The sequence below is a fragment of the Mobula hypostoma genome, chromosome 11 (assembly GCF_963921235.1).
Source record: "Mobula hypostoma chromosome 11, sMobHyp1.1, whole genome shotgun sequence".
Lineage (NCBI taxonomy): Eukaryota > Metazoa > Chordata > Chondrichthyes > Myliobatiformes > Myliobatidae > Mobula > Mobula hypostoma.
The window spans coordinates 56,373,353-56,399,957 of NC_086107.1; the positions used below are offsets into that span (position 1 = coordinate 56,373,353).

Sequence of the window (26,605 nt, forward strand, 5' to 3'; positions counted from 1 at the left end):
GGGGAATGAGAACTAGCTAGAAGATGATAAGTAAAGTCAGGAGTGTGGGAAAGGTAAAAGACTGGAGAAGAGCAACACTCACAACACACTGGAAGAACTCAGCAGGTCGGGCAGCATCCGTGGAAACGATCAGTCAACGTTTCGGGCTGGAACCCTTCATCAGGACTGTAGAGGGAAGGGGCAGAGGCCCTATAAAGAAGGTGGGGGGAGGGTGGGAAGGAGAAAACTGGTAGGTTCCAGGTGAAAAACCAGTAAGGGGAAAGATTAAGGGGTGGGGGGGGGGGAAGCAGGGAGGTGATAGGCAGGAAAAGTGAGGAAGGAATAGGGGAAAACACAATGGGTGAGTAGAAGGAGGTGGCACCATGAGGGAGGAGATAGGCAGCTGGGGGAGGGGACAGAGTGACATAGGGATAGAGGAAGGGAATTACCAGAAGTTGGAGAATTCTATGTTCATACCAAGGGGCTGAAGACTACCTAGATGGTATATGAGGTGTTGCTCCTCCAACCTGAGTTTAGCCTCATCATGGCAGTAGAGGAGGCCATGTATGGACATATCTGAATGGGAGTGGGAAGCAGAGTTGAAGTGGGTGGCTACTGGGAGATCCTGTCTGTTGTGGCGGACGGAGCGGAGGTGCTCAACTGGAGAAGAGAATTGGAGGGAGAAACAAGCAATCAAACTTAAGTACTTGGGATCCTCGGTGGGCGGGCCCAAACTGAGAGGCCTGAAAACAGAGTTGGAAGGCATATGAAACAAGATGGCGGTGAAGACCAAGTTCCCAGGGATACGTGGCTGATAGAGTCTGGTTGAGTACATGGTCGAAGAGTTGGAGGGCAGCAGAGATCACAAGGGGGTAGCGGTAAGAGGAAGTCTCAATGAACTCCCATCAAAGAGAAGATTTAAATTTCTTCAGGGTAGGCATCTTTGGAAAAGACTTTGCAGTGGAGCAGCAAATCATAAACACTAGAGATTCGATTGTGATGGTGTTCCTATGTTACTAACATTGATCTTTGCCAGTGTTGGAAATGCTAGTCAATTAACTTTAGCCTCTGTACAATTTGTCAAATTAACAAGCACCTATCCTACATAGGGTCAAATAAAATCTGTAAGTAATGATTGCAATTGACAATCAGCAACTACGTGAACCATGTGGATGGGAGGGGATTGAATGAGTTTGGACATGAACCTTTGAGACTTGTCCCATCACCTACACTTGTGGGCTGATATTCAGCTTCGTCCCAGTTGTTATCAAGGTGCTGACAGGAACACCTTGTGTGGCCAATTGCCATTCTGTATTTTATGGATAAAACATATCAAGGCAACTTTCCAGCCAATCACGACTGCATAACCCGGCTAAAGGAGCACCTTGGCTGTTGGGCAGTCACTAGGCAATTTCTTCTAATTTGTTGTTGGGCCCTGATATGGTTGCAGAGATCTGTGCAATCAAGTCTTTTGGATCAACTTTGTTGGTAGCCCATTTTAAACTATCACATGCAAATATCATTTCAGTTTTTTCACTGGCTGATAGTATTGTGAACAATAAAATGGACATGAAGTCAGGTGGTGGCATATTTACTGCTACACATCAAAACTGAGACACAGTCATGCCATGTCACACCATGGACCCAGTGATCTGGTTCATCCTCCAAGGAAATTTTTCCATCTTCTAGACCATTTCACCTGTACGGGTCTTACTTTCAATTAGTCTCATTCTCACCAAGTATGTCCAATCTTGCTACTTGTCATCCTCAAAACTGCCTCACAGATTGTTCTTTCTTAAACAAAGATCAAACATCAGCCTGGTTGAAATTGTTTACACACCAAACATTTTGATATTATTGTTTTTCCTCCTGATAACTGCTGGGACATTAGCCATGACTACCTTTGCTTTAGTTCATTCCTCTGACAGTGAAATTGAATGTAGTCTCCCCACCCTGTCAGTGAACCAGGAAAATAATTTTCCGCTCAACTTCACAAATATCACTCACTCTTCCTCTTTTAACCGTATCAGTTTGATTGTGATAATGTGGCAAATGTATATGGGGCAAAAAAATTGTACAGTGAATCCATTATCTCCAACACACAGGGGGCCCATTCTTTTGGGCATGGGCTTTTGAGTGTGCATGTTTTTTTAAAAATCTCAGCAGGCCAGGTTCATAGCTCCCACGCTGGAAGTTGCCCAGTGAGTACTGTTGCCAATGTGACTCAGTAAAAACGATTATTCATGCTACTCCATTGTAGTTCTCGTTCTGTACATATAAAGCACTTTGCATAGCCTCCATGCCAATTCTGGAGCTAGACCAACATCTTCTACAGGTTAAAGAGTCTCCAGAATCTACAAACTACTAATTCAACACAATGCAATAACCAGGATGCACACACTCATTTGACACTTTGAAAGAACAGTATGCTCATGACAGTCTTGTCCTTTCTTAAATTACACCATCACCACCACACAACACTCAATAGTTGAAACAGGAGTACAACCTATACTTTTGATTTCCAACTATCACTAATTCAACTCACTCCTTGGTAACTGGTCCTGTAAACTTTCAGATCACAGTTCAACATAACCAAGGAGCAACTTTATCTTTCAATCCAAAGATTTCCAATTCTGCTTTTCCCATTTTCACCTCTAAACCTATCGCTTGTTCTTTCCTCTTTTGCCCTTTCCCTTCTCCTAGTTTTCTATGCAAGTTAAAAATTTTCCTCAATTAAGACACAGATACTGAACCAAAACATGAAAACTCACACTAGTATGAGAGAACCTATGGTGAAAAATAATGGTCAAAAACAGGGTACCATACTTTTCCTCAAAAGCAAATGAGGATGGGCATTAAATGCTGATCTCTGTGAGACAAGCATACTCCACAATCAAAAGAATGGCAGTGGAACTGAGTATTTTTAACCTGTTATGCTTTTATACTGGTGCCCTGTGTTCCCAGGAACAAAAGCTCAAATGGAATCAGAGCTTAAAAGAGAGGGAACCTGGCACAAACCCTCTACCCTCTCTGGCAAGGTCATTGTAACTACTGAGAAATCTTTACGATGGGGTAGGCTGTGCAGTCAAACAAGGAAAGTGGAAGACAGCAGTTTTCACACTCAGCATCTCAGTGCTAAGGGACAAACCACCAGACTGGGTGAGCCCAAGTATGCCCTCTCAGTCAGTGAACTACAAGCTATTCATTAGCTCTGCCAGCTTATTACAAGGCAGGGATCTCAGCAAAATGGTGATTAAAAAAATATATATATGGAGGGGGATTGGGGTTACATATTTGTGAATGCTCAGACCAAGAATTCTATAACAAATCAGTACTGTTTAATTGGATTCCAGTTCATTAAGAAATTCTGAAGAAGTCCTGACGAATGGTTTCAGCCTGAAATGTTAACTGTTTATGCATTTCCATACATGCAGCTCAACCTGCTGAGTTCCTCCAGCATATTCTCTGTGTTGCTCGGGATTTCCAGCAGCTGAAGAATTTTTTATGTTCATCCTTTAGAAACATGAAGTGTTCATGATATTTGGATAGTAATTTCAGTAGTCAGATTCACCAGAAGCTAAGAGAATTTTTTTTAGTGTGTACTTAGAATATCACATTCTAGCTCATTCTGAATCTATATGAAAGTAAATTTTCAACATCCCAAAACTTGCTGAAGAGAACTAAACAGAACCAGCATTGTTTAATGTTGCACAACTTTATTAGAATACTCCGGCTATTCTGTACAAATTGAAAACCGCATATTAAGGTACATTACAACTGTTTGAACAAGGTAAGGCTGGAGCACTCTATGCCTGGACATAGTGCTGTGCACTTGACACAAAAATAAAAATAGATCTGTGTTAAAGATTTTACTTCCACAGGAAAACTGACGATTCTCATTATCATCCTAAATGTGCATCTTTTTAGAAGATGAAGTGGATGCAACTGGAACTAATATGCCCAGGAAATGGATTTATTTCCCCCCACATGCTGGTTAGTAGTTTCTGTATAACAGTAATAAATAAGTCTGTGACAACAACATTTCAGCACAGCCTTCATGTATATATAGTTTTGTATACCATTACCTCATTTTGGACTAAAACAGCAATGGTGATCATAGCACTGTTGGATTGGGTAGGAAACTAAGCTTTTGTAATGTATTTAAATATAAATATTAATAGATAGAATGCTAAAACTCTATGTAACTGCTCAAATATTGGGCAGCACAGTAAAGATGCACTTCAGAACTTCATGAAAATCACCACTGAGTCACTCAGCAATACTGCCCCTAGTTGCAAGTGACAAGCGTGTAACACTCACTACATTTCAAAATACCAGTGTTTATTAGAGCTGTAGAGTGCATGCTTGCTTTACCTTACAGTCGTGAACCCTTCAGCATTTTTGAAGTAGAATTTTGTATTATTTCCACTGTAAAAGTAAGCAAAAAGTAGGAAAAAAACTTAAGTTAAAGAGCAACCCATGCATTTTAAAATAGTGTTTAGCTTATAAGATTGTGCTGCAGTAGGGAGGGGTTGCCTCAACTGCACAAGAGTATTTTAGATACACTTTATCACATGGCGTCAGTCTCCAGGCAGTGGTGTTTCCTTGGTACCACACTCCTATTGCTGCTTGCATTCAGCAGGCTGGTTGGGTTCTTTCTGGAAAAGAAGACAGTACTTCTGGTCAGTGGGAGTTCTTACAGGTGTACCATCAGCAACACTTGCATGCATTCTAGCCAATGTCTGGACAGTAATACCACCACTGGAATTGAGGAAGAATTAATGGAAGTAGCTGAGATAATACTAATCATTTGGACTTTAACTTCCTGAAACTTCATTGATGCTAATGGAGCAGAGAAAAGAGGGAGGAAAGCATACAATTACTGGAGCTCCTATTACTCACAATGCTTTAAAATAGTTCAGTGAACACAAAACTAAACTTTGGAAGTTTGATTTACTGAACAATGGAATATCCTCAATAATTTCAGATATGACAGAAATGCAAATTACTTAATTTCCAATATCACTAAATTTTACTTGCTTGTAAAAATAATAATAATGGGAAAAAGATGATTTAAAGGTTTTCAATATTTTTTGGAACAGCAACAGTCATACTAAGAACTTGTCAGAGTACGTTCCATTCTTCATCTCTTCTTCCCCATGCTCTTTTCTGAATGGAAAACCAGGATCTACAAAAGTACTTATCCAGCAACATTAGTCTAAAATGACTTTCAAATGTAAACCACAACAGAATGTGACCAGGAGGAATTGTAGCAATTAATGACAATTAAGTAATACTTATAATGAGACACAAGGCCACACTGCTATCCCAATATTCCTCACACCCCCAAAACCCATCCACCAGATGTCCATCAACTGAACTCCCCATCATTATTCTATCAGGAGCAACTGACAGTGGCTAATTAACCTATATACATATATATTTTTGGGTTGAGATGAGGATAGAAAGAACACCCAGAGGAAATCCAGGTGGACACAGAACATACAGACAACTCAGCTTGAACACGGATCCCCAAGTTGAGGCAGTAGCACAAACCTCCGTACCTCACTGTTTTCACATGGCTGTATATCCCACTCCCAGCTAACAAATATCTTTTAGCTTCAACAAATGTAAAAAAAAGTAATGACATGAGGGGCTTGTTACAGAATATGTACATGAGAAACAGAAAATATTTAAATGTAACTAAAATGTTAGAGGCAAGACAGAGAATACCCATAAAAGAAATTAAAGATGAGAACTTTAAATTGTACATGAAGGGACTGGATGCCCACCTGACATGAATGCTGGAATAATGTAGATCAGAATGGAAAAGAATATAATAAACTTTTGTGGATGAGTTGATGACAAATCTAAGGTAGGTTAGAGAAAACAAACCTATTGTAGAAGACAAGACTGCAGATATTGGAGTCTGGAACAAAATTGCAGTGGAATTGGAATGAGATTAATTTTGTGATAACAAACCAGATTGACACAGATTGGGCAAGAGAGTAATTTGGAGGTTGGGATGCATGGAACTTAAGTTACAAGCATCAAATAGGAATGAAAGCTATTGAGATGTTTTGACTTTGATCAGATAGATGAAACAAAACCAAGCACATCAGCCTCAAGATAAAGGATAAGGAGTAATATATTGCAGTCATGTTATTATACTGCAGAGATTGAAAGACACTGATGTGCAACTTAGATAACACAAGACCTATAACCATTCTTGTGAATCTTCTCCAGACCCTCTCCAACACCAGCACATTGTTTCATAGATAAACCGCTCACAATACTCCAAACGTTAGACCATAAGACATCAAAGCAAAATATGGCCACTTGGCCTATTCAGTTTCCTTTGCCATTCCCCATGACTGATTTATTATCCCTCTCAACCCCATTCCTTTGCCTTCCCCCCATAACCTTTGACTCCCTGACTAATCAAGAACCTATCAACCTCTGCTTTAAATTAACCCAATGACTTGGCCCCCACAGCCACATATGGAAATAAATTTCAGATTCAAAACCTTCAGACTGAAGGAATTCCTCCTCACATCTGTTCCAAATGGACGTACCTCTATTCTGAGGCTTTTGTCTGACTACTGCCTTATAAAGACACAGCATTAGATTCTTGGTTTTATATTCTAGCCCTCTCGACATGAATGCTACCATTGCATTTGCTTTCCTTAATATCAACTTAATCTGCAAGTTAACCTTTATTGAAGCCTGCATGAGGTGCCCCAAATCCCTTTGCACCTATGATTTCTGAATTTTCTCCCTATATACATAGAAAATAGTCTACGCCATTATTCCTTCTACCAAAGTAAATGACTGTACACTTCCCTACATTATATTCCATCTGCCACTTGTTTGTCTATTCTCCTACTCTGTACAAGTCCTTCCTCACCCCTTCCTCAACGTTACCCGCCACTCTACTTATCTTTGTATCGGCTGCAAATTTGGCCATAAAGCCATCAATTCCGGCAGCCAAATTGTTGACGTATAACGTGAAAAAAAGCCGTTCCAACACAACCCCCGGAACACCAATCAAAAGAGACATATTTATTTCCACTCTGCCTCCTGCAAGTCAGCCAACCTTCTATCCTTACTAGTATCTTTCCTGTAATACAATAGGCTCTAATTCTATTTAGCAGCCTTATGTGTGGCACCTTGTCAAAGGCCTTCTGAAAATCTAAGTAAACAACATCCACTGACTCTCCTTGTCTATCCTGCCTGTAATTTCCTCAAAGAATTTCAACAGATTTGTCAGGCAAGATTTCCCCTTAAGGAAACTTCAGCCTATTTTATCATCTTCATTTTATAATGAATCAGAACCAAAGCACTCTAAAGTTGGGAATTCCACAGAACGACAACCCTCAAAAAATAGCTCATATCAATCTTAAATGAGACTCTTCTAGGTTACCCCTCATTTTTCTGAATTCCAGTGAATACAGTCTCAGAGCCATCAAGCCCTCTTCATGTGACAAGCTCTACCAAATGTCAAGATTTCAAACATTATGAGAAGTACTCACAAATTCTAGATCACTGGCCTAAATTGCTCAACTTTCCCCAAAAATCCTTTCATTCCAATCAATCTAGAAATCCAATCTATCCAGTACAATTAAAACACTCAGGTTGATCTCAGGTTTTGAACAATAGCCAAGAGATGAGGAGCAAGAGAAATGGTGACTCACACAGGTCTGCGAGTGTGCTTTAAAAACAGTGCTTTGTGAGAGTTGCGGCGTTTGAACATTGGCCAGAGATCAGAATTCATTAGCAAGGGCAAATAAGAATAAGGCAGGGCAAGTGGAGCGCCCTTCACTGGAGTGAACAGTGGGCACATGAGGCTTTAACTCTATGAGGCTTCAGTGAGAAAAGGCAAAAAGCTCTATGTAGATTTTCAGTTTATTTATTGTTTCTTTCTTTATAATTGCATGGTTAGAGCAGTAGGGATGCCAGGCAGGATAGTTAAATGTTTATTTATTGAGATACAGCACGGAACAGGCCCTTCTGGCCCTTCAAGCCATGCATCCAGCAACCCCCCAATTTAATGCCAGTCTATTGACAATTTACTATGACCAATTAACCCACCAACTGGCATGTCTTTGGGGGAGGAAACTGGAGCACCTGTAGAAAACCCATGCAGTCATGGGGAGAACGTACAAACTCCTTGCAGGCAGTGGTAGAAACTGAACCTGGGTTGCCTGTACATAATATGCTGTGCTAACCACTACACCACTGTGCTTGCAGGATGGGGGATGGCAGGGAGACCAGTGTCTGATGACTTCACCTGCAATAAGTGCATCCAGCTGCCGTTTCTAATGCTCTGTGTTATGTAGTTGGAGCTGGAAATGAATGAACTTCAGATTGTTCGGGAGGCTGAAGGGGGTGATAGACAGGACATACAGAGAGGTAGTTGCAACCAAGCTGCAAGACACAGAAAACTGGGTGACAGTCAGGAGGTGAGAGGGGGTTAAGCAGCCAGTGCAGAATATCACTGTGGCCACCCCCTCAACAACAGGTATACCACTTTGGATACTGTTGGGGAGAGGGGTGGGGGAAGAGACCTAGCAGAGGATAGGGGGGAGAAGAGGCAAGCTGTGGTGATAGAGGATTTATGAGTTAGGGGAACAGAAAGGAGGTTCTGTGGACAAGAACCAGATTCCCAGATGGTATGTTGTCCCCCGGGTGCCAGGGTCCAGGACATCTTGGATCGAGTCCTCAGCATTATTACATGAGAGGGTAGGCAGCCAGAGGTCGTGGTCCATAGAGGTACCAATTACATAGGAAGGAAGAGGGACAATGTTTGGCAAAGTGAGTTCAAGGAGTTAGGTGTTAAGTTAAAGGATAGGACCTCCAAGGTTGTGATCTCAGGATTGCTACCCATGTCACGTACTAGTGAGGACTTCAAGATTTTTTGGATCATTGGGCTCTCTCCCAGGGAAGGTAGGACCTCTACAGAAGGGATAGTATACACCTGAACTGGAGGGGGACAAATATTAAAATTGCAGAGGGATGGGAACCCGAGTGCCAGAACAAATATTGGAGTGGTTGTGAAGAAAGATGTTAAGTCTACACACAAAGTCATGAATCAAGAAGTTGAACATGGGGGGGGGGGGGGGGGACTAATGTTCTGAGCTGCATATACAAACTTTGTACTTCAATGCAAGGAGAATTGCAGGAAAGGCAGATGAGTTAAGGGCATGGATCAACATGTGGAATTATGACAATGTACCCATTCGTGAGACTTGGTTGCAGGAAGGACAGGACTAGCAGTTCAATGTTCAGGGTTCTGCTATTTCAGACATGATAAAGCGGAAGGGATTAAAGGGGAAGTGTTGCTATGAGTCAAGGCAAATGTCATAGCAGTTCTCAGTCAGGACAGATTGGAGAGCTCGTCTAGTGAGGCTTTATGGGGTAGAACTGAGGAATACGATCACATTAATGGAATTTTATTATAGACCGCCCAACAATCCACCGGATTCAGAGGAGCAAATTTGTAGAGATTGCAGACTGTTGCAAGAAACATTATGTTGTGACAGTAGGTGATTTTAATTTTCCATATATTGGCTGGGACTCCATACTGTAAAAGGGCTGGATAGGACAGTATGCTTCGGAAAGTTTCCCTGATCATTACGTAGAGGTCCCAAATGAAAGTGTGTGATAGTAGATCTCCAATTAGGGAATAAGACTGGGCAGATGACATAAGTTTGTGTAGGGGAACACTTTGCTTCTAGTGATAATGCCATTAGTTTCAAGGTAATCATGGAAAAGGATGTCTGGTCCTTAGGTACTTGAGAAAGAAATCAGGAGGGCTTAAAAAAAAGCATGAGGCTGCTCTAGCAGACAACGTGAAGGAGCTTCTACAGATATGATAAGAGCAAAAGGATAGCAAGGGACAGAAGTGGTCCTCTGGAAAATCAAAATGGGAATCTATGTGGAGCCAAATGAGATGGGGGAGATCTTAATTTGAGTTTTTGCATCCATATTTACTCAAGATGTACACAATCTACAGAGTGAGGCAAAGCAGCTTTGAGGTCATGGACCCTATCCAGATTACATAGGAGGAGGTGTTTACTATCTTGAGGCAAATTAGGGTGGACAAACCCCCAGGCCCTTGAACCCTTTAGGAAGTAAGTGCAGAAATTGCAGGGGCCCTAGCAGAGATATTTAAATCATCCTCAGCAATAGGTGAGGTATTGGAGGATAGCTAAATTTGTTCCGCTGTTTAAGAATGGCTCTGAGAATAAGCCAGAAAATTATAGGCCGATTATCCTGGCATTAGTAGCGGGAGTTATTAGAAGGTATTCTAAGGGACCAGATATATGAGTATTTGGATAGAAAGGAACTGATTTATGATAGTCAGCTTGGCTTTGTGTATGGTAGCTCGTGTCTAACCAATCTGATGAGTTTTTCGAGAAAGCTACCAGTGAAGTTGATGAAGGAAAGGCAATGGATATTGTTAATGTAGACTTCAGTAAAGAATTTGACAAGTCCCAGATGGGAGGATGGTCAAGGTTCAGTCGCTTGGCTTTCAAGATGAGGTAGTAAACTGGATTAGACATTAACTTTGTGGGAGAAGCTAGAGAGCGGTAGTAGGCGGTTGCCTCTCTGACTGGAGGCATGTGACTAGTGGTGTGCTGCAGGAATTGTTGCTGGGTCCATTGTTGTTTTTCATCTATATCAATGATCTAGATGATAAATATGGTTAACTAGATCAACAAGTTTGCGGGTGATTGGGGGTACAGTGGACAGCAAGGAAGACTATCAAAGCTTGCAGTGGGATCTGAACCAGATGGAATTTAATGCAGACAAGTGTAAGGTGTTGCATATTGGGAGGACCAGGGTCTTACAGAGATAGTGGTAGGTCACCGAGGAGTGTGGCAGAACGAAGGTGTTTGGCAATAGAGGTCTATAATTCATTAAAAGTTGTGTTACAGGTAGGAAGGGTCGTAAAGAAAGTTTTAGGCATATTGACTTTCGTAGATCAACGTACTGAGTACAGTAGTTGGGATGCGTAGTTGTAGCAAGGTTTATTATTGTCCAATTTGCCTTACTAATTGCTTACTGTGTATGCAGGGCAAATTATACTTGTGGAAAAGGATACTCAAGACCTCTCTGAATACCAGCCACTTATCTCACTTTAAATATTTTGCTTTTGTTTTTAAAGGTCCCCAAAGTAGTTAACTTCATTTCTACACATTATACTACATCAACCCATTTTAACCTGTTTAAATCTACTTAGGTATTTATTTCTCATACTCGCATCAGCAAAACGTGATTCAATATTACAAGTTCCTTTAAGTGAGACAGCAAGTAGGAATTGCCAGAGAAATCAATGTAGGGGGTCTTGGCTATTAACACTGACATCCAAATGACTGGTTTACTTTTTTTTTGTCATTTAAAACATCCATGTTGTTTTATTAACCTCAATACAATGAACCCTTAATTTTCATCACAACCTTCATTATAGAAGGTCATAAAAAGCCTATGGAAATCAAAATACACATCTACTGGTTTGCCTGTATCCATTACATGCATCACAAAGAACCAAATTTATCAAACAGTTCAGTAAATCCCCATAATCTGACACTCTTGGGACTTTGCTGCTGCATGCAAAAATTTGTGGAACTACTGAATATCACCTAACATACCGATTTCAGAAAAACAATAAAAATTGCAAGGGAGCAGGAAACTGAACAGCTTGTTCAACTAACAAACAAACACAAAAGCATTCTCAAAGGTGGTGATGAATCAGCATATAGGAGGGAGATTAAAAATCTAGTTGAATTGTGCTATAACAAAAACTTGTCACTCAACATCAGTAAAGCCTATTATTGACTACAGGAGGAAGTCATCAGAGGTCTATGAGCCGGTTCTCTTTAGGGCACCAGCAGTGGAGACGGTCAGTAACTTAAAATTTCTCGGCATTATCATTTCAGAGACCAGCACAGCCATGCCTCTACTTTATTAAAGTTTGTGTAGATCCCGCATTTAATCTAAAATCTTGACAAGCTTCTATAGATGTAGGGTGAAAAGTATCCTGACTGGTTGTATGATGGCCTGGTACAGAAACATCAATTTCCAAGAAAGAAAAAGTCTAAAAATATGGTGGATATAGCCCATCCATCACAGGCAAATCCTCCCCATCAATGAGCACATTTACAGGAATGATGGGTACTGAATGACTAAAGAATATGTTCAATGTGTTAAAGGAAAAGGAAACCAACATGAGCATTTCTTTCAAACTAAGCATCTTCAGAATGACAGCATGATACTTAGCATGAGTAGGTGGGTGGGAACTGAAGCTAGAAAGCATGCATCAAGAATCACTTAGTCAGCACTTTATTAGAAATGAAATCAAATATGTGGAAGGGAGGTGAAAGGAACAAAGTAAAAATGTCAAAGAGAAACACAGAAAGGATACACTTTATAAATTGGAACATTGGAGGGAAGTTTAGGTTGAAGGATTAGGTAATGGTAGAAACCTGTAGAATAAACGATTGATCTTTTCAGCAGGACTCTTGGCCTACTCGTATCTCCCAGGTGAAATAAAGAATAAAAACAGTCAGCTGTTCCCTTGTCATACCTTCCTAAAACTTGAAGATACCTTTCCATTCAAAGATAACTGTACAACTATGGGCAGTTTTGGCAGAGGGTAGCGGACCAATGCTCAATTTGGTGTAGTAAGATTAAGTATTGTACATAGCTGTCTCATAAGCACACTTCAGCACTCGTGCTGTCTTGGACTACAGGGAACTCGATATGCATTTGACAGAACAGTGCGCGTCATGGATGATTCCGTAAACCTGCATCACTTTAAAGCCTAAAGCTGACAGTTTTAAGACAATGAATAGAGTCATCTTCATTAAGAGATAAATATTAAACTTTTAATGTTCTGCAGTAATCATTTCATCTGTTGAAGGAATGGTGAAAACACATGGCTTGCATACCACACTCTTGATTGATCTATTCAGTTTACACTCACAATGCCAACAGCCTGGCTTCGCTCTCATCTGGTCGCATACCACACTTGCCTGCTCTCAGTTGGCTTGCGAGAAGTTCCCAGAACAACCCCAACTGTAACAGAGCAGCCTGTGACAGAGGAAGCATGAGAAAATGTAGAACCTGCAATGGCAGACCCAAGGTAGTTCTCAATTTCTTCCCCAAACCAAGTTTCAGGTCACTACGTCTCAAGAAATGCCTTTAAAAAGAGTTGTGCCAAAGTTGCTCCAGAAGTATTAGCGATGGATCCAAATTATGAATTACAACTCAGAGGGCAAAACTTTATTCAATGCCAGAAATCCTGGGTAATCAGAATAAGTTTTGTGGAGCTTATTTACATTGTTTGCAAGACCTACATGATAGCATGTTTCAAGACAAATTCCCATGTGCCAGGCTTCCTCTGTACTGCTTCCACACTGAATCCCAAAGAAACAAATGTTGGATACCACAAGTTCAATCTCACTAAAAGACAGAATGTCTTAACATTGATCTCACTTCTTTAGCATTCACTTGGAAGGCGAAGGCATGAAATCTTGTGATAATTTATACCTGATACCTAATAGCTGAGTTCTAATATCCTGAAGGGATATTAAACAGAATTCCATATTGTCCGCCTGCCCTGGAACCCACAATACAACTGCTGTTCACAAAATGGTGAAAATGAAAGCAACCCATATTAATTACAAACCAATTCATTTGGCACTTGTGTAATACTATATCTGGGAAATAGGTGTGTACAGTAGCAGCACTACTGCGTATCAAATTTGAATTTCAAATCTCACTATGGCAAGTTTAAAAAAGAACAGTTGCTTACATGCAGAAAGGTTGGAGTACTGTTGTAAAATACCTAACGGACACAACAGTGTATTTCACAGAAGCTTTTTAATTTTTTCTGGTTTAATTTCAACCTAACAGATTCCATATTATCATCTCTAGGAAGAGGTACAGTCGACGTTTCAGGCCGAGACCCTTTGTCCTGACGAAGGGTCTCGGCCTGAAACGTCGACTGTACCTCTTCCTAGAGATGCTGTCTGGCAGCAACTTTGACGTGTGTTGCTTGAATTTCAAGCATCTGCAGAATTCCTCGCGTTTGAGATTCCATATTACGACTGATTTGATGCCTCGGACAAGCAACTATGTTGTAGAAGATCAAGGAGTAATGACTAAGTTATCAGATAAAGAAAAAACTGCAAATCCTTTCTAGCACTTGCAGTTTGGTGGTCAAATTAGATCACTCAATCTAATATCAACCAACCAATCTATTAGCCAAAAATACTAAACTCACAACACACATAGGTACATCTCATTTCATTAGCAACACAGCTAAACAGAAGGGGATGAACAGCATTAAACGTTCAAGTCAGAATGCTTTTAAGATATCTCAGAAGCTTCTGCAACTGGTGAAGACCCTTGGTCAAGGGCAGAAGAAACAACTTGCTAGTTACCACATGTAACATCTCAAGATGCCGAATCAGTACTGTGCAAGTCTTAGGCATCCTAGATTTTTATATAAATTTAGCTTTAGATGTTTATTTTTTGTCTTCTGTATTATGTTAGTAAAATAGAGCAAATTTTAGATTTCCATTCATTTTCCAGAAGTTAAATGTTGAGAAGTTTTTGTACTTTGTTAAAGAAAGTAACATATTAAGTTACTTTCAAATAAAAACTTGATTACCTTGTGAGTTTACAGCCCAGTGCATGATTAAACAAAGATAAAAACTTGATGCTAATGATCAATGGCATAATAATTTGAAAGAACTAAACCGATTAACTGAAGCAGAAATGGGTGTAGAAGAAATCAACCTGGGCGAAGGACAACTAATCTAAAAGGTGAGGGTGTGGCAGATGTGATAATTTAATCTTCAAATCATCAATTCTTTCAGCATATTAAGAGTGAGCACAGCAACAAGATACAAGGTGTTCATTCTGCAACAGCAAGGTCTCTCCGAAGCAGAAACTTCATGGTATACAGGAGTTTCAAGATCTGCTGTCCAAGCTCTTCTAAGAAGCACAAAGAAACAGGCAAGCTTGAAGACCAGAAATGCAGTGGTTGGCCAAAGAAACTGAGAGCAACAGACAAGAGATATATCAAACTGATGTCCCTTCAAAATCAGAATAAGTCCAGTATTGCAATTAGCTCCAAGCTCTCAGAAACCACTGGAACCCAAGTACACTCCTCTGCAGTCGAAAGTCCTCCTGTCAGATGTGGTCTTTATGAAAAAGTTACTGCCACATAGGTTCCTTTGAAGTGGAAGCAAAGCCATAGACTTGCCTATGCACAAACACAAGGACTGGGGTGCTGAACATGCAGCAAGTGCTTGGGATTGATGAGACAAAATTTGAAATTTTTGGTTCAAACAGAAGGCAGGTTGTCCGTGGAAGAGCTGGAGAGCTCTACATGGATGAATGCCTGCAGCCAACAGTGAAGCATGGCGGACGTTCCATGCAGTTTTGAGACTGCACTTCCACAAATGGAGTTGGTGATCTGGAATCACCAACTTCATTGGAATAATGGAATCCTCTATGCTGAGAAGTAGAAGCAGATTCTCATCCAACATCTTATCATTAAGGAGGCATCTGATCAGTCCCAACTTCATTCTGCAGCAGGACAATGATCCCAAACACACAGTCAAGGTCATATACTACTATCTTCAGTGAAAAAGAACAACAAATTCTACAACAGATGGTATGGGCAATGTACATGCATAAATGAGCTTGAGGAACAACATTAGAAATAACAAACCATACATATTACGCAAAGAATACTTCATTTTCAATAATATACTTAAATACTAGACCACAATACAAGGCTGAAGTACTAAGTAATTTCATATGTCTTAATGAAGTGCACTAAACAGGTATTCCCATTGTATTAACTTACTGGAGTCCCTGAAGATTCCAGGGTCTAACCAGCCTAGTTTAAAAAAAGCCGAATGTTAAATGGCTGCGTGAACTGGATTGATAGTTCCCAACATCATCTGTAATGCTGAATATCTGTACACAGAGGGGTAGTAACCCTAAGTTGCAGGAGGCAGGTACCTGGGACACTGCACTGGCTGCCAATATCTCCTTCCCTCTCCTGACAGAGTATCCATGTGGCTGTTCCCCTCAATAATGAGTATTCCACTTTGTATACTGTTGGGGGGAGGGGGAGGAGGAACTTCTACTAGGGGGAAGTCAGTCGTGACCAGGTTTCTGGCATGGAATCTGGCTCTGTGGCTCAGAAGGGGAGGAGGAAGAAGAGGAGTGCAGTAGTGACAGGAGATTCCATAGTTAGAGGAGCAGACAGGAGATTCTGTAGACCTGAAAGAGACACGTACATGATATGTTACCTCCCATGTGGCCAGGGTCAGGGATGTCTCAGATTGGGTCCACATCATTCTAAAGGGGTAAGGTGATCAGTCAGAAATCACAATACATATCGGTACCAATGACACAGAGAGGAAAAGAGGTCTTGAGGAGAGAATATAGGGAGTTGGGTAGAAAGCTGAAAAGAACAATCTCTGGGTAGTAATCTGTGGATTGCAGCCTATACTATGTGCCAGTGAGGGTAAGAATAGGATGATCTGGAAGCTGAATGCATGGCTGAGGAATCTGTACCGGGGAGAGGGTTTCAGACTTCAGGTTTCAAAAGGACAGACTACAACTGAATCCAAGGGGTCCGACATCCCTGTGGGCACATTTCCTAAAGATGTTGGGGAGGGTTTAAACTGATTTGGCAGGGGGATGGGAACCAGAGTGTCAAGGCTGAGGATGGGGCAGCTAGTGTACAAGCAGATGCAGTGTGTAATAAGTGTGAGGAAGGATAGATAGATGATGGGCAAAATTGCAGTCAGTTGGACGAGTTGAAGAGTAACATCAAGTTTAACTGTCATTCAACCATACATGAATAAAGTCAAACAAAACAGCACACATAAAATATCAGAGGAAACATGGGGTCAAAATCGAAAAGGGTAATGAAAATAGAACTGAAGGTGTTATATTTGAATGCACGCAGTAATCGAAATAATGTAGATGGTCTTGTAGCACAATTACAGATTGCAGGTATGATTATCTTGTGCATCACTGAGTCGTGGCTGAAAGGACAAGCAGATAGGTAGAGGGACAAGGTAGCTCTGTTGGTAAAAAAAAATTACATCAAATCCTTAGAAAGTGGTGACATAGGATTGGAAGATGTAGAATCCATGTGGGTAGAGTTAAGAAACTGCAAGGGTAGAAATACCATGATGGAAGTTACATATAGGTCTTCTAACTGTAACTAGGACGGGGGATACAAATTACAACAGAGATAGAAAAGGCATGAAAAAAGGGTAATGTTTCAAAAGTCATGGGAGATTTCAATATGCAGGTAGACTGGGAAAATCAGCTAAGTGCTGAATCCCGAGAAAGGATATTTGTAGAATGCCTACGAGATGGCTTTTTAGAGCAGCTTGTATTGAGCACATTAGGGAAAAGACAATTCTGGACTGGATGTTGTGTAATAAACTAGATTTGATTAGGAAACTTAAGATAAAGGAATCCTTAGGAGGCAATGATCATAATCTGATAGAATGCACCCTGCAGTTTGAGAAGTAGAAACTAAAGTCAGATGTATTAGTATTACAGTTTAGTAAAGGGAATTACAGAGGCATGAGAGAGGAGCTAGCTAAAATTAATTGGAAGGGGACACTAGCAAGACAGAACAGTTTCTGGGGCCAATATGGCAGGCGCAGGATAGTTACACCCTTAAGACAATAATGTATTCAAAAGGGAGGGCATATAATATAGCAAAAAATAATGGGAAGTTTGAGGATTGGGAAGATGTTTGAGAATTGAGAAGCTTTTAAAAACCACCAGAAGGCAACTAAAAAAGCCGTAAGGAGAGAGAAGATAAAATATGAAGGTAAGTAAGCCAATAATATAAAAGAGGATACCAAAATTTTTTTTCCAGATATATAAAGAGTAAAAGAGAGGCAAGAGTGGATATCGGACTTCTGTAAAATGCCGCTGGAGAGGTAGTAATGGGGGACAGAGAAATAGCAGATGAACTTAATAAGTCTGTGGAAGACACCAGCAGTATGCCAGAAATTCAAGTGTCGGGGGCAGAAGTGAGTGCAGTTTCTATTACTAAGGAGAAGGGTGCTTGGAAAGCTCAAATGTCTGCAGGTAGATAAGTCAAACAGACCAGATGAATTACATTGCAGGGTTCTAAAAGAGGTATCTGAGGAGATTGTGCAAGCTTTAGTGATGATCTTTCAAGAATCACTAGATTCTGAAATGGTTTCAGAGGACTCCACTCTTTAAGGGAGGGAGGCAAGAAATAAGTTATAGGCCAGTTAGCCTGACTTCAGATGTTGGAGTCCCTTATTAAGGACAAGCTTTTGGGCTACTCAGAGGAACATGATAAAAATAGGCCAAAGTAAGCACTGCTTCCTTAAGAGGAAATCTTGCCTGACAAAACTGTTGGAATTATTTGAGGGAATAACAGACAGGATACACAAAGGTGAGTCAGTGGATGTCGTTTACTTAGATTTTCAGAAGCTTTTCACATGTTGCACATGAGGCTGTTTAACAAGGTAAGAGCCCATGTTATTACAGAAAAAACAGCTGCATGGATAGAAGACTGGCTGAGTGGCAGGAGGCAAAGGGTGGGAATATGGAGGCCTTTTCTAGTTAGCTGCTGGTGACTAGTGATGTTTGACAGGAGTTGATGCTGGGAATGCTTCTTTTCACATTATGTGTTAATGATTTAGATGATGGGATTGATGGCTTTATGGCCAAGTTTATGGACGATACAAAGATAGGTGGAGGGGCAGGTAGTGATAAAGAAGCAGGGTGTCTGCAGAAGGACTTGGGAAAATGGGCAAAGTAGCAGAAGAAATATAGTGTATGGAAGTGGATGATCATGTACTTTGGTAGAAAGGAAAAGGTGTAGTCTTTTTTTCTAAATGGGGAGAAAAAATTCAAAAAATCAGAGGTTAAAGGGACCTAGGAGTCCTCATGCAAGATTCCCTAAAGGCTAACTTGTAGGCAAGGAATTCAGTGGTAAGGAAGGCAAATGCAATGTTAGCACTCATTTTACAAGGAATAGAATATAAGAGCAAGGATGTAACGCTGAGGCTTTATAAATCCTCAATGGTGTTTAGGGGGACTCAGTGAAACCTATCGAATATTGAAAGGCTTAGAGTGGATGTGGAAAGTTCGTTTCCTATAGTGAGCAAGAGGGTACAGCCCCAGAGTAGAGGGATTCCCATTTAGAACAGAGATAAGGAGGAATTTCTTTAGACAGAGGGGAATTCACTCCTACAGACATCTGTGGAGGCCAAGCTAGTCAGTATATTTAATATCGATAGGTTCTTCGTTAGTCAGGGTGTCAAAGATTACAGGCAGAAGGCAGGAGAATTGCAGACATGATGAAATGGCAGAGCAGACTTGTTGGGCTGAATGGCCCAATTCTGCTCCTATGTCTTATGGTCTTATTACCAATATTAAGAACTGGTGTCAAACTACTGCAGTGCTTTGTTGCATCAGCATCTATGATGACAAAAATGCTGCTTAAAGATTAAATGTACTTCAGGTCTTCAGACTGGACCAAGATGATTTTTAAATATTTCTGTTTTAGAAAGGCCATTTGAAATATTTGAATACCAATCACCGGTGATTTTAAAGCCTTTCTCCAATTTATTTAAGCATCTTCAAGCATTAAAATTCAGTTTACAATGTCAGTTTAAACACCAAAATGTTTAACAAAACTAATTATACTTTTAGATATATACTTTTAATATGAAAGGGATAATTTCCACAAAACAAACCAGAAGATGAAATTATATGAAACAATTACAGAGCTAACTCAAAACAACCTTAAATTATTGTTGAGACAAACATCAAAATAGTAAAAGAATTCCAAACTGGATCAGCCTTAATGAGTTCAACTGTAAATAAAGATACAGAGCAAATGTTAAGCAAATGGTGATCAGAGAAATAAGGCAGAAAATTCCCTTACCTAGGAACGTACAATTGTTTTACTGAGACATGAATTACACCTAAGCAGGGGAAAATTCAGAACAAAATAAGTCAGTATCAATCAGGGCTAGGTAAACTCTAAAAGGTTTTCAAACCTACCAGATACTGAGCCCAAACAGCATAGCAACACAGAAGAAATGTTAGGGAGAGTCAGCAATTACTGAGACTTGGTCAGATTGGATACCAATATTCATAATCCAAGTCTACACAATTACACTTACTTGCATTAAAAATACATAAAAGTAAATGACTGTTTGGAACAGAGGCACATTTTGCTAGTCACCTAAACTTTGCTCTAAATGTATTTAAAATATGTCTCAGTCTTTGCTCAATAATGCAGAGGTAAAATTCTTGAACACAGTGTATTTTATTAAAACATGCCCATAATCACTTATGACTTCAATTTAAAGGTACAATAGCCCCAGTCCCTTATCCAATCTGACAGAAAATACAGGCCAGTTTCTACATACCAAAACAATGGCAATGTGGCGATTAAAAACTTAGCCATTTCTTCTCACAATATAAATACTTAAAAAATTTAAGTTGTATACATTACTGTTTTCCTTGATTTCTTAATCTGTACAACAATCCAGTGAATTTACAAATAGAAAATAACTTGTTAAAATAATTCAATTGTTCAGTATTAATGTGAATTTTATTCAAAACATTTAAGATAAAACTACTGATGAATGGTAAATCGCATTTCTATTTGTACTGTTTCAATAAGGAAAAGGTAGCTATGCAACTCCACATATCAAACAAGGCGAAAAAAGTTCTAGTAGAATTGCTTACACAATTGTAACTACTCTAACTGGACTGCAAGTTCAATGAAGCATAGAAAAACAGGATAAATGTACCGGCACTTTATTCATTTCTACTGCACATTAGCATAGCCACATCAAATATCTGCCTTGTAATAACTATTTAAATGTAGTTGTTTATCCTCTTTCAAAAAGCCTATTAAAAAGGTGTTAGATATACACCACTGTAACTGTAGATAGACCAAAATGTAATATAGCCAAATCACAAATTGTGAGGAATACAGCATGTTATGCAGAGTATACCGCCTATGGAAACGTATTCTGTGCACCAGTTTCTGAGGAGACGTTGGATTGCGTAGTGGGAGAGAGTTCAATGGGGGCTGTTAGGAAATTCTGCACACCACAGTTCTTAAGGAGATGTTGGATGTACATAATTAGGCATTTAGCAAGGGCCAATAAAAAAGTTAGGTTAAGTGGAGTGGCTATTGAAGGGGTGAGCTAATGGGTCCTTAAGGTTGTTATAGCCGGAGGGGGTGGGAGGGTGGGTAAGCTCCCACTACCCACTAAATGATCCCAATGGCATGCATCTCCAATAGCCTCTGACAGAAGAAGGGGGCAAAAGCAGGTTACTAGCACCTTAAGCCAGTCAATTTGGACAGATGGGGGCTCATCAGCCAAGGTTGGCAGCTTATCTAGGAGAAGGAAAACTCTGATTTCAAATCTACACTGCCTTGTGGCTATACCACTCACGGGGAAGGCTTCGGAAGTAAATGCCTGAGGAAAATTCCGGAGCTGGAGCCACTATGGCAGTTTTACTGTGACTTTACCCGTGACACCACTGGTGCCAAACTGTATTGGTCTCTGCCATTCCTTTGCATTCAACAGCTGTAGGGAGGGGGTGAGCCTAGTACATGGGCAACACTTTGCTCTCCTATCTTACTGTTATGGCTTGTGTGTCACAGACAGCTAGGACACAGTTTCTATGGTTGACCCTGACCAATGGAGGGCCTCATGATTCTATATTAAATAAGAAGATTCCCACGTTTTCTGAGATAAAAGAGTTAGCACTAGAAAATCTGCAAGCAGATAAATCATTCGCTTCAGATGTGCATCTTAGATAGTGAGAGAATTAAAGATAGTTATTACAGAGACATTAAGGAAGAACAGAGTTGATCATTTTAAACATATTATTAGTTTAATATCAATGGCCTGACTGCTGCACAAAACCTTGATGCAAAATATGGAATCCAATTCTGAGAACTACAATTTGGAAAGGGTATAAAGATTTGTATGAAAGGATGCAGCTGAGGAAATACAAGTGTTTAGATGTGCCTTTTTGTAATGTTTCTTTTGATTCTTTGGTAAATTATCTCAGATCTAGGGCCTATACTTAATGATGCCTTAAGTCACTGGAAAACTGTCTATTCTATCTGAACTGATTTAACCAACTCATGAATTCTTCAGTTTTCTTTGCTGCTGGAACTGAAAACTATTAGTGCCCCAGGCAAGATTACAAATATCATTGTGCTATTTTACTTAGGGAAGACTAAAGCAACTTCAAAAGAACTGAAAAATAAAATTCCAAACAAGTTTAAAAGTCTAAATTGCTCATCGAAAGGATGATATTTAACTGGGTTCTCTTTTAGCATCTTTAAACAATGAAATTCGAACTTAACTAAAACATCTGGAGTATGCACTGCACTATTTTTATCTAATAAAAGTTACTTAGTTGTTTGATTAATAGTGGTTTGATGGATTAAGTCTTGTATTAGTGGAATCAGTGAAAATGTCATAATTGAAACACAAAAGATGGACTGAAGATTCCAAATCAAAAGTTGAAAAAGCTGGGTTAAAGTAATCAAATCATAACAAAGTTACCCAGCTGCTGATAGTTCTTCAATCCCAATGGTTAAAATATACTCACCCCCTCAAAAAACTGCATTGCAGTTTGTCATTTTAAAACAGTTCAGGTTCAGTCTGGGGTATCAGGGACAGGAAGGTGAAACTCCTTTCCAACTGCAGAAATGAACACTGAATAGTTGATTTGAAAGACAAGTTTAGCAGGACATGTACTGAAGGAGCAGGGTTGCAAAAATAAAACAGGACTGTTCTTACTAAACACAAGGTTTGCCCTAAAGTATTGACTGCCCAGAAAAGAATAAGAATGTCAATTTTGAGGTCAATGTTTCATCATTAATGGTTTGATCTGATTTTTGTAAAGACCAGAGTTTTATGCGGAATAAACCTGGTAAGGTTTAAAAAAAATGAGAACAGCATTTAAAGCTCCTGAAACTTTCTGAACAATGTTCCACAGCCACTGCAATTAATGACCACAATAGCACTGGGGAAGTGAAGCAACAGGTTATTCAGGGTTTGGTTAAGGTTGTTTTATATGAAGTTCCCTCGGAAGCTCAAGGCAACAAAACGGAAACTATAAAAGGATAACGATTTAACTCATATCAGTATGTGCTGTTATTTACCTGTATGGCTTTTTGTTATTTAGAAATATACATACTACACCAGTACACAAGAACAAGCCAGCACAAAAACAATCAAAGGTCTACAGTGGTCTAAATAATGAATTATGGTGACATTAATATCAACATCTAACTGATTTCATTCACAAGCTGACAATGAGCTCTACGTACACCAGTAAAGCATTCTAATAACGTTAGAGAAAATCTTTTCATTTGATGTATGGTAACCTGAACTTTAAAGCATTGGAATTAAAAACAAAAAAATCTCAAACTTGCAAATTGTGAAATTAATTTCAATAAATGCAACTTCCAAAATCATTTAATCAAACAACTTAAAATTAAAATTTCCCAGATTTACCACTGAACCTAGCTTTCATCAAACTTTAGTCCAATTCGAAAGAACCTTAATGGAATCAGTGTAATTAGGCCATCAGCAAAAAGAAGTAAAACAAAATGTTGATATGATTCCATTTGCCTTAGAATAATGACCAGTGATGGAAGTGAAAGGTAGTTTTCTAGGTAAAGGTCAACATCCCCACCATCCCCCCACAGCCAAAATTTATACATATACAAATTTAGAATATTTTCCATATTATATTAACTAGATAAACCGAAGACCAACTGACCAAATCTATTGGTAAACAACAGGAATTCTGCAGATGCTGGAAATTCAAGCAACATACATCAAAGTTGCTGGTGAACGCAGCAGGCCAGGCAGCATCTATAGGAAGAGGTGCAGTCGACGTTTCAGGCTCTTCCTATAGATGCTGCTTGGCCTGCTGCGTTCACCAGCAACTTTGATGTATGTTGACCAAATCTATTGTTTTAGTCAATTGATCTTCAGTTTATTGACATTATATAAACTAAATAATGTATTTTCAAGACAGTCTCCTTCTCACTCTTTTTGCCAAATCTTGAATTTAATAGGGAAAGATGTGATATCTATTATTGCATTACTGACAACTCCGAAACATAATTAGAAGGATATCCAAAGCAGCACACGTGAATGAATGTTTTTGAGCAACTCTGAAATTCAATGGTTTGAGGAAAATTTTATGACTTAACGTACTAGAAATTTAAGCATTTTAAAATGTAGGAATACGTGCCCAAGAGAAAGTAGATAAAAGCAAAATTGAATGCTAACATAACAATAGCAACAGGTGAATTGAAATCCTTTAGCTGTGTAACCTGCAACATTGCCAACATTCTCTGTTTAGTTTCAGATTTTCACTCCCTAGTGTTGTTTAAATTAAAACCAAGATGATCACACTTTTAATCTGAAGCTTAAAAACTCACTTTAGGATCTATCTCAGCATCATCATCTTCATCTCCATCTTCTTCTTCATCATCATCCTATTAAAAAGAATGCTTCAGATTATTAAAAATATACATGACATTAAACAGATCTTGATATCACAAATTGAAGTGAATAAAACAAATTCTTAAGGGATCATCATAGCATTGTAACAAAAAAAATCATAAATTATGACAACTTCCAACCTCCCCACCCATACCCCACAATTTAAGGCATGGCTTTATCAGAATTTTCACCTACTCAGAAGGAAAATTGTCATTATTGATGTCTTTTCATGCAAAAAATGTACATTACACATCATGACTCTCCCACTAAAAAAAAATTGCCATTTCAACATATGAAGGCAATCCAATTATCAATACAGTAATTTAAATTATTGAGACTTTAAATGTTGCATAAAGGTAATAAAGTCTTTCAAAATAGCAATGAAGTGCAGACTCCTGAATACCTAAATACTTAACTATTCAAGTGTCTGCACCTTATTGCCATCTTAACCCTGAAATATTTAATTTTCTGTACTTCCAGTCTTAATCTCAAATTCCTCACATTATACTGTGTACCATTCTGTTGGGAATCACTTAAGCAATCTATATCCCTCTACACCCTCTTCAGGTCATAAAAATTTCCCACCCAATTTAGTATCTCTTGAAAATTTTAAAATATGACACCCAATTTGCAAATAAATTTTTAGAAATTATCAACTGAAGCACAAACAATGATCCTTATAGAACTCAACTAGTCATTCTGAGAATGATGCTTTCCCTCATTGTCAGTGCACAACTTCTGCAGATAATTTGGTCCAGTTCTTTCAGCCCAAATAGTGCACAATAATCTCATGCATTGCATTTAATCAAATGCCTTCAAGATATCAGTATATTAAACCTGCTGGATCAGGCCCTGGTTTTCCAGTCTCATCCCAAAAGAGGTAGAATGTTTTGTACAAGTTTGGCACAATATGAAAATAATAATTATATCTTCAGGCTTGGATTGGTTTTAATGGGCCATGACTAGCTTTGGTGTTTATTCCTGGATTTCCCTCATCTAATTTTGATTGCATTATCAAATAACAACCTATCAAATGCTATGTTCCTTTCATTAAACTGTCTGGACTCTGCTGTCACAATTTTAGTTTCATCAAGATCAGTAACACAATGCGAGGCAGCAAGTATTTTAAGTGCAAAGTTATACAGTGTCTGACACCACTGGCTTACTTAGGAGAATCAATTAGGCCCATTCACACCAACTTGAAGTAAAGAAAGCATTATCTGTATTGTTTCTAATGAAATAAAATTAAAGGAAACGTGCAATTTTTATAAATGAATCAGATCATTTAAGGTAATCTGATTTAAGAAAACACTTCAAATTAAGGAAATCAAGGCAATTCAAATTCTTACTTTCCAGAGGAAGGATTCAAAGAACAAAAATAATGAAGATTAAAGGAAGTTTTAAAATTCAAAAGGTTGATATATTGGCCAAAGAATCTAAACTTTTTGTCTAATTACTTACCTCCTCTTCGCCTTCTTCTCCCTCCTCAACTTCATACTGGGGAAGGAAAAAAAACATGTTGCCTATGAAATCCTTTAAGTTTATTAAAAGGTCTTGTGCTTTCAGAGATATCATTTTAAAACTTAACAATAAATCTTCAATAATAACAAAAGAAATTCTGGAAAAAGAATGTGAACCGTGCTTCACATGCACTATAGCTGCTCATTGGGATCCTCAACATTGAGAAACTAAATTTTTCTAGGCATTAGCATTAACTCTGCATAACTTGCTTCCAAAGAATTTTGAATTAAATCAAAGGGCTTATTTGACTTGACACTACAGAATTCTGGATGCATCTTCATTCAGCTTCTTTGTTAAAATCAGAGTCCAGAAACTGAGCTCAGTCATATAGGAACTCTACAACTTAAGTATCGGAAATGTGCCTCTTTAATCCTGCACCAATTAGGTATGATTCAGGCTGGAATCCCTATTAAAATGGGGGTCCAAACACTTAAGATTAGGGAGAAAAATGAGTTTTCTTTTTGATCCACTCATGACAATGCTTTATTAAAAAAAATAGA

The 26,605-nt window shown here is 39.1% G+C and overlaps 1 protein-coding gene across 4 annotated transcripts in view; it reads right to left on the minus strand.

Annotated features, from left to right (window-relative positions):
• Nucleotides 1-3,657: 3,657 nt before the first annotated feature.
• Nucleotides 3,658-26,605, minus strand: part of nap1l4b (nucleosome assembly protein 1-like 4b) — a 123,574-nt gene continuing 100,626 nt past the window's right edge. For 3 of the 4 annotated variants that reach the window (XM_063062121.1, XM_063062122.1, XM_063062123.1), the window contains exons 13-15: nucleotides 26,046-26,081; nucleotides 24,521-24,577; nucleotides 3,658-4,637 (exon numbers count right to left, since the gene is read on the minus strand). In XM_063062121.1, the coding sequence (XP_062918191.1) occupies nucleotides 4,599-4,637; nucleotides 24,521-24,577; nucleotides 26,046-26,081 (132 nt within the window). In that variant the 3' untranslated portion in view covers nucleotides 3,658-4,598. Of the gene's footprint in view, nucleotides 4,638-19,966; nucleotides 20,007-24,520; nucleotides 24,578-26,045; nucleotides 26,082-26,605 lie in introns of those variants that run through there. The other variant, XM_063062124.1, reaches the window with a different exon arrangement.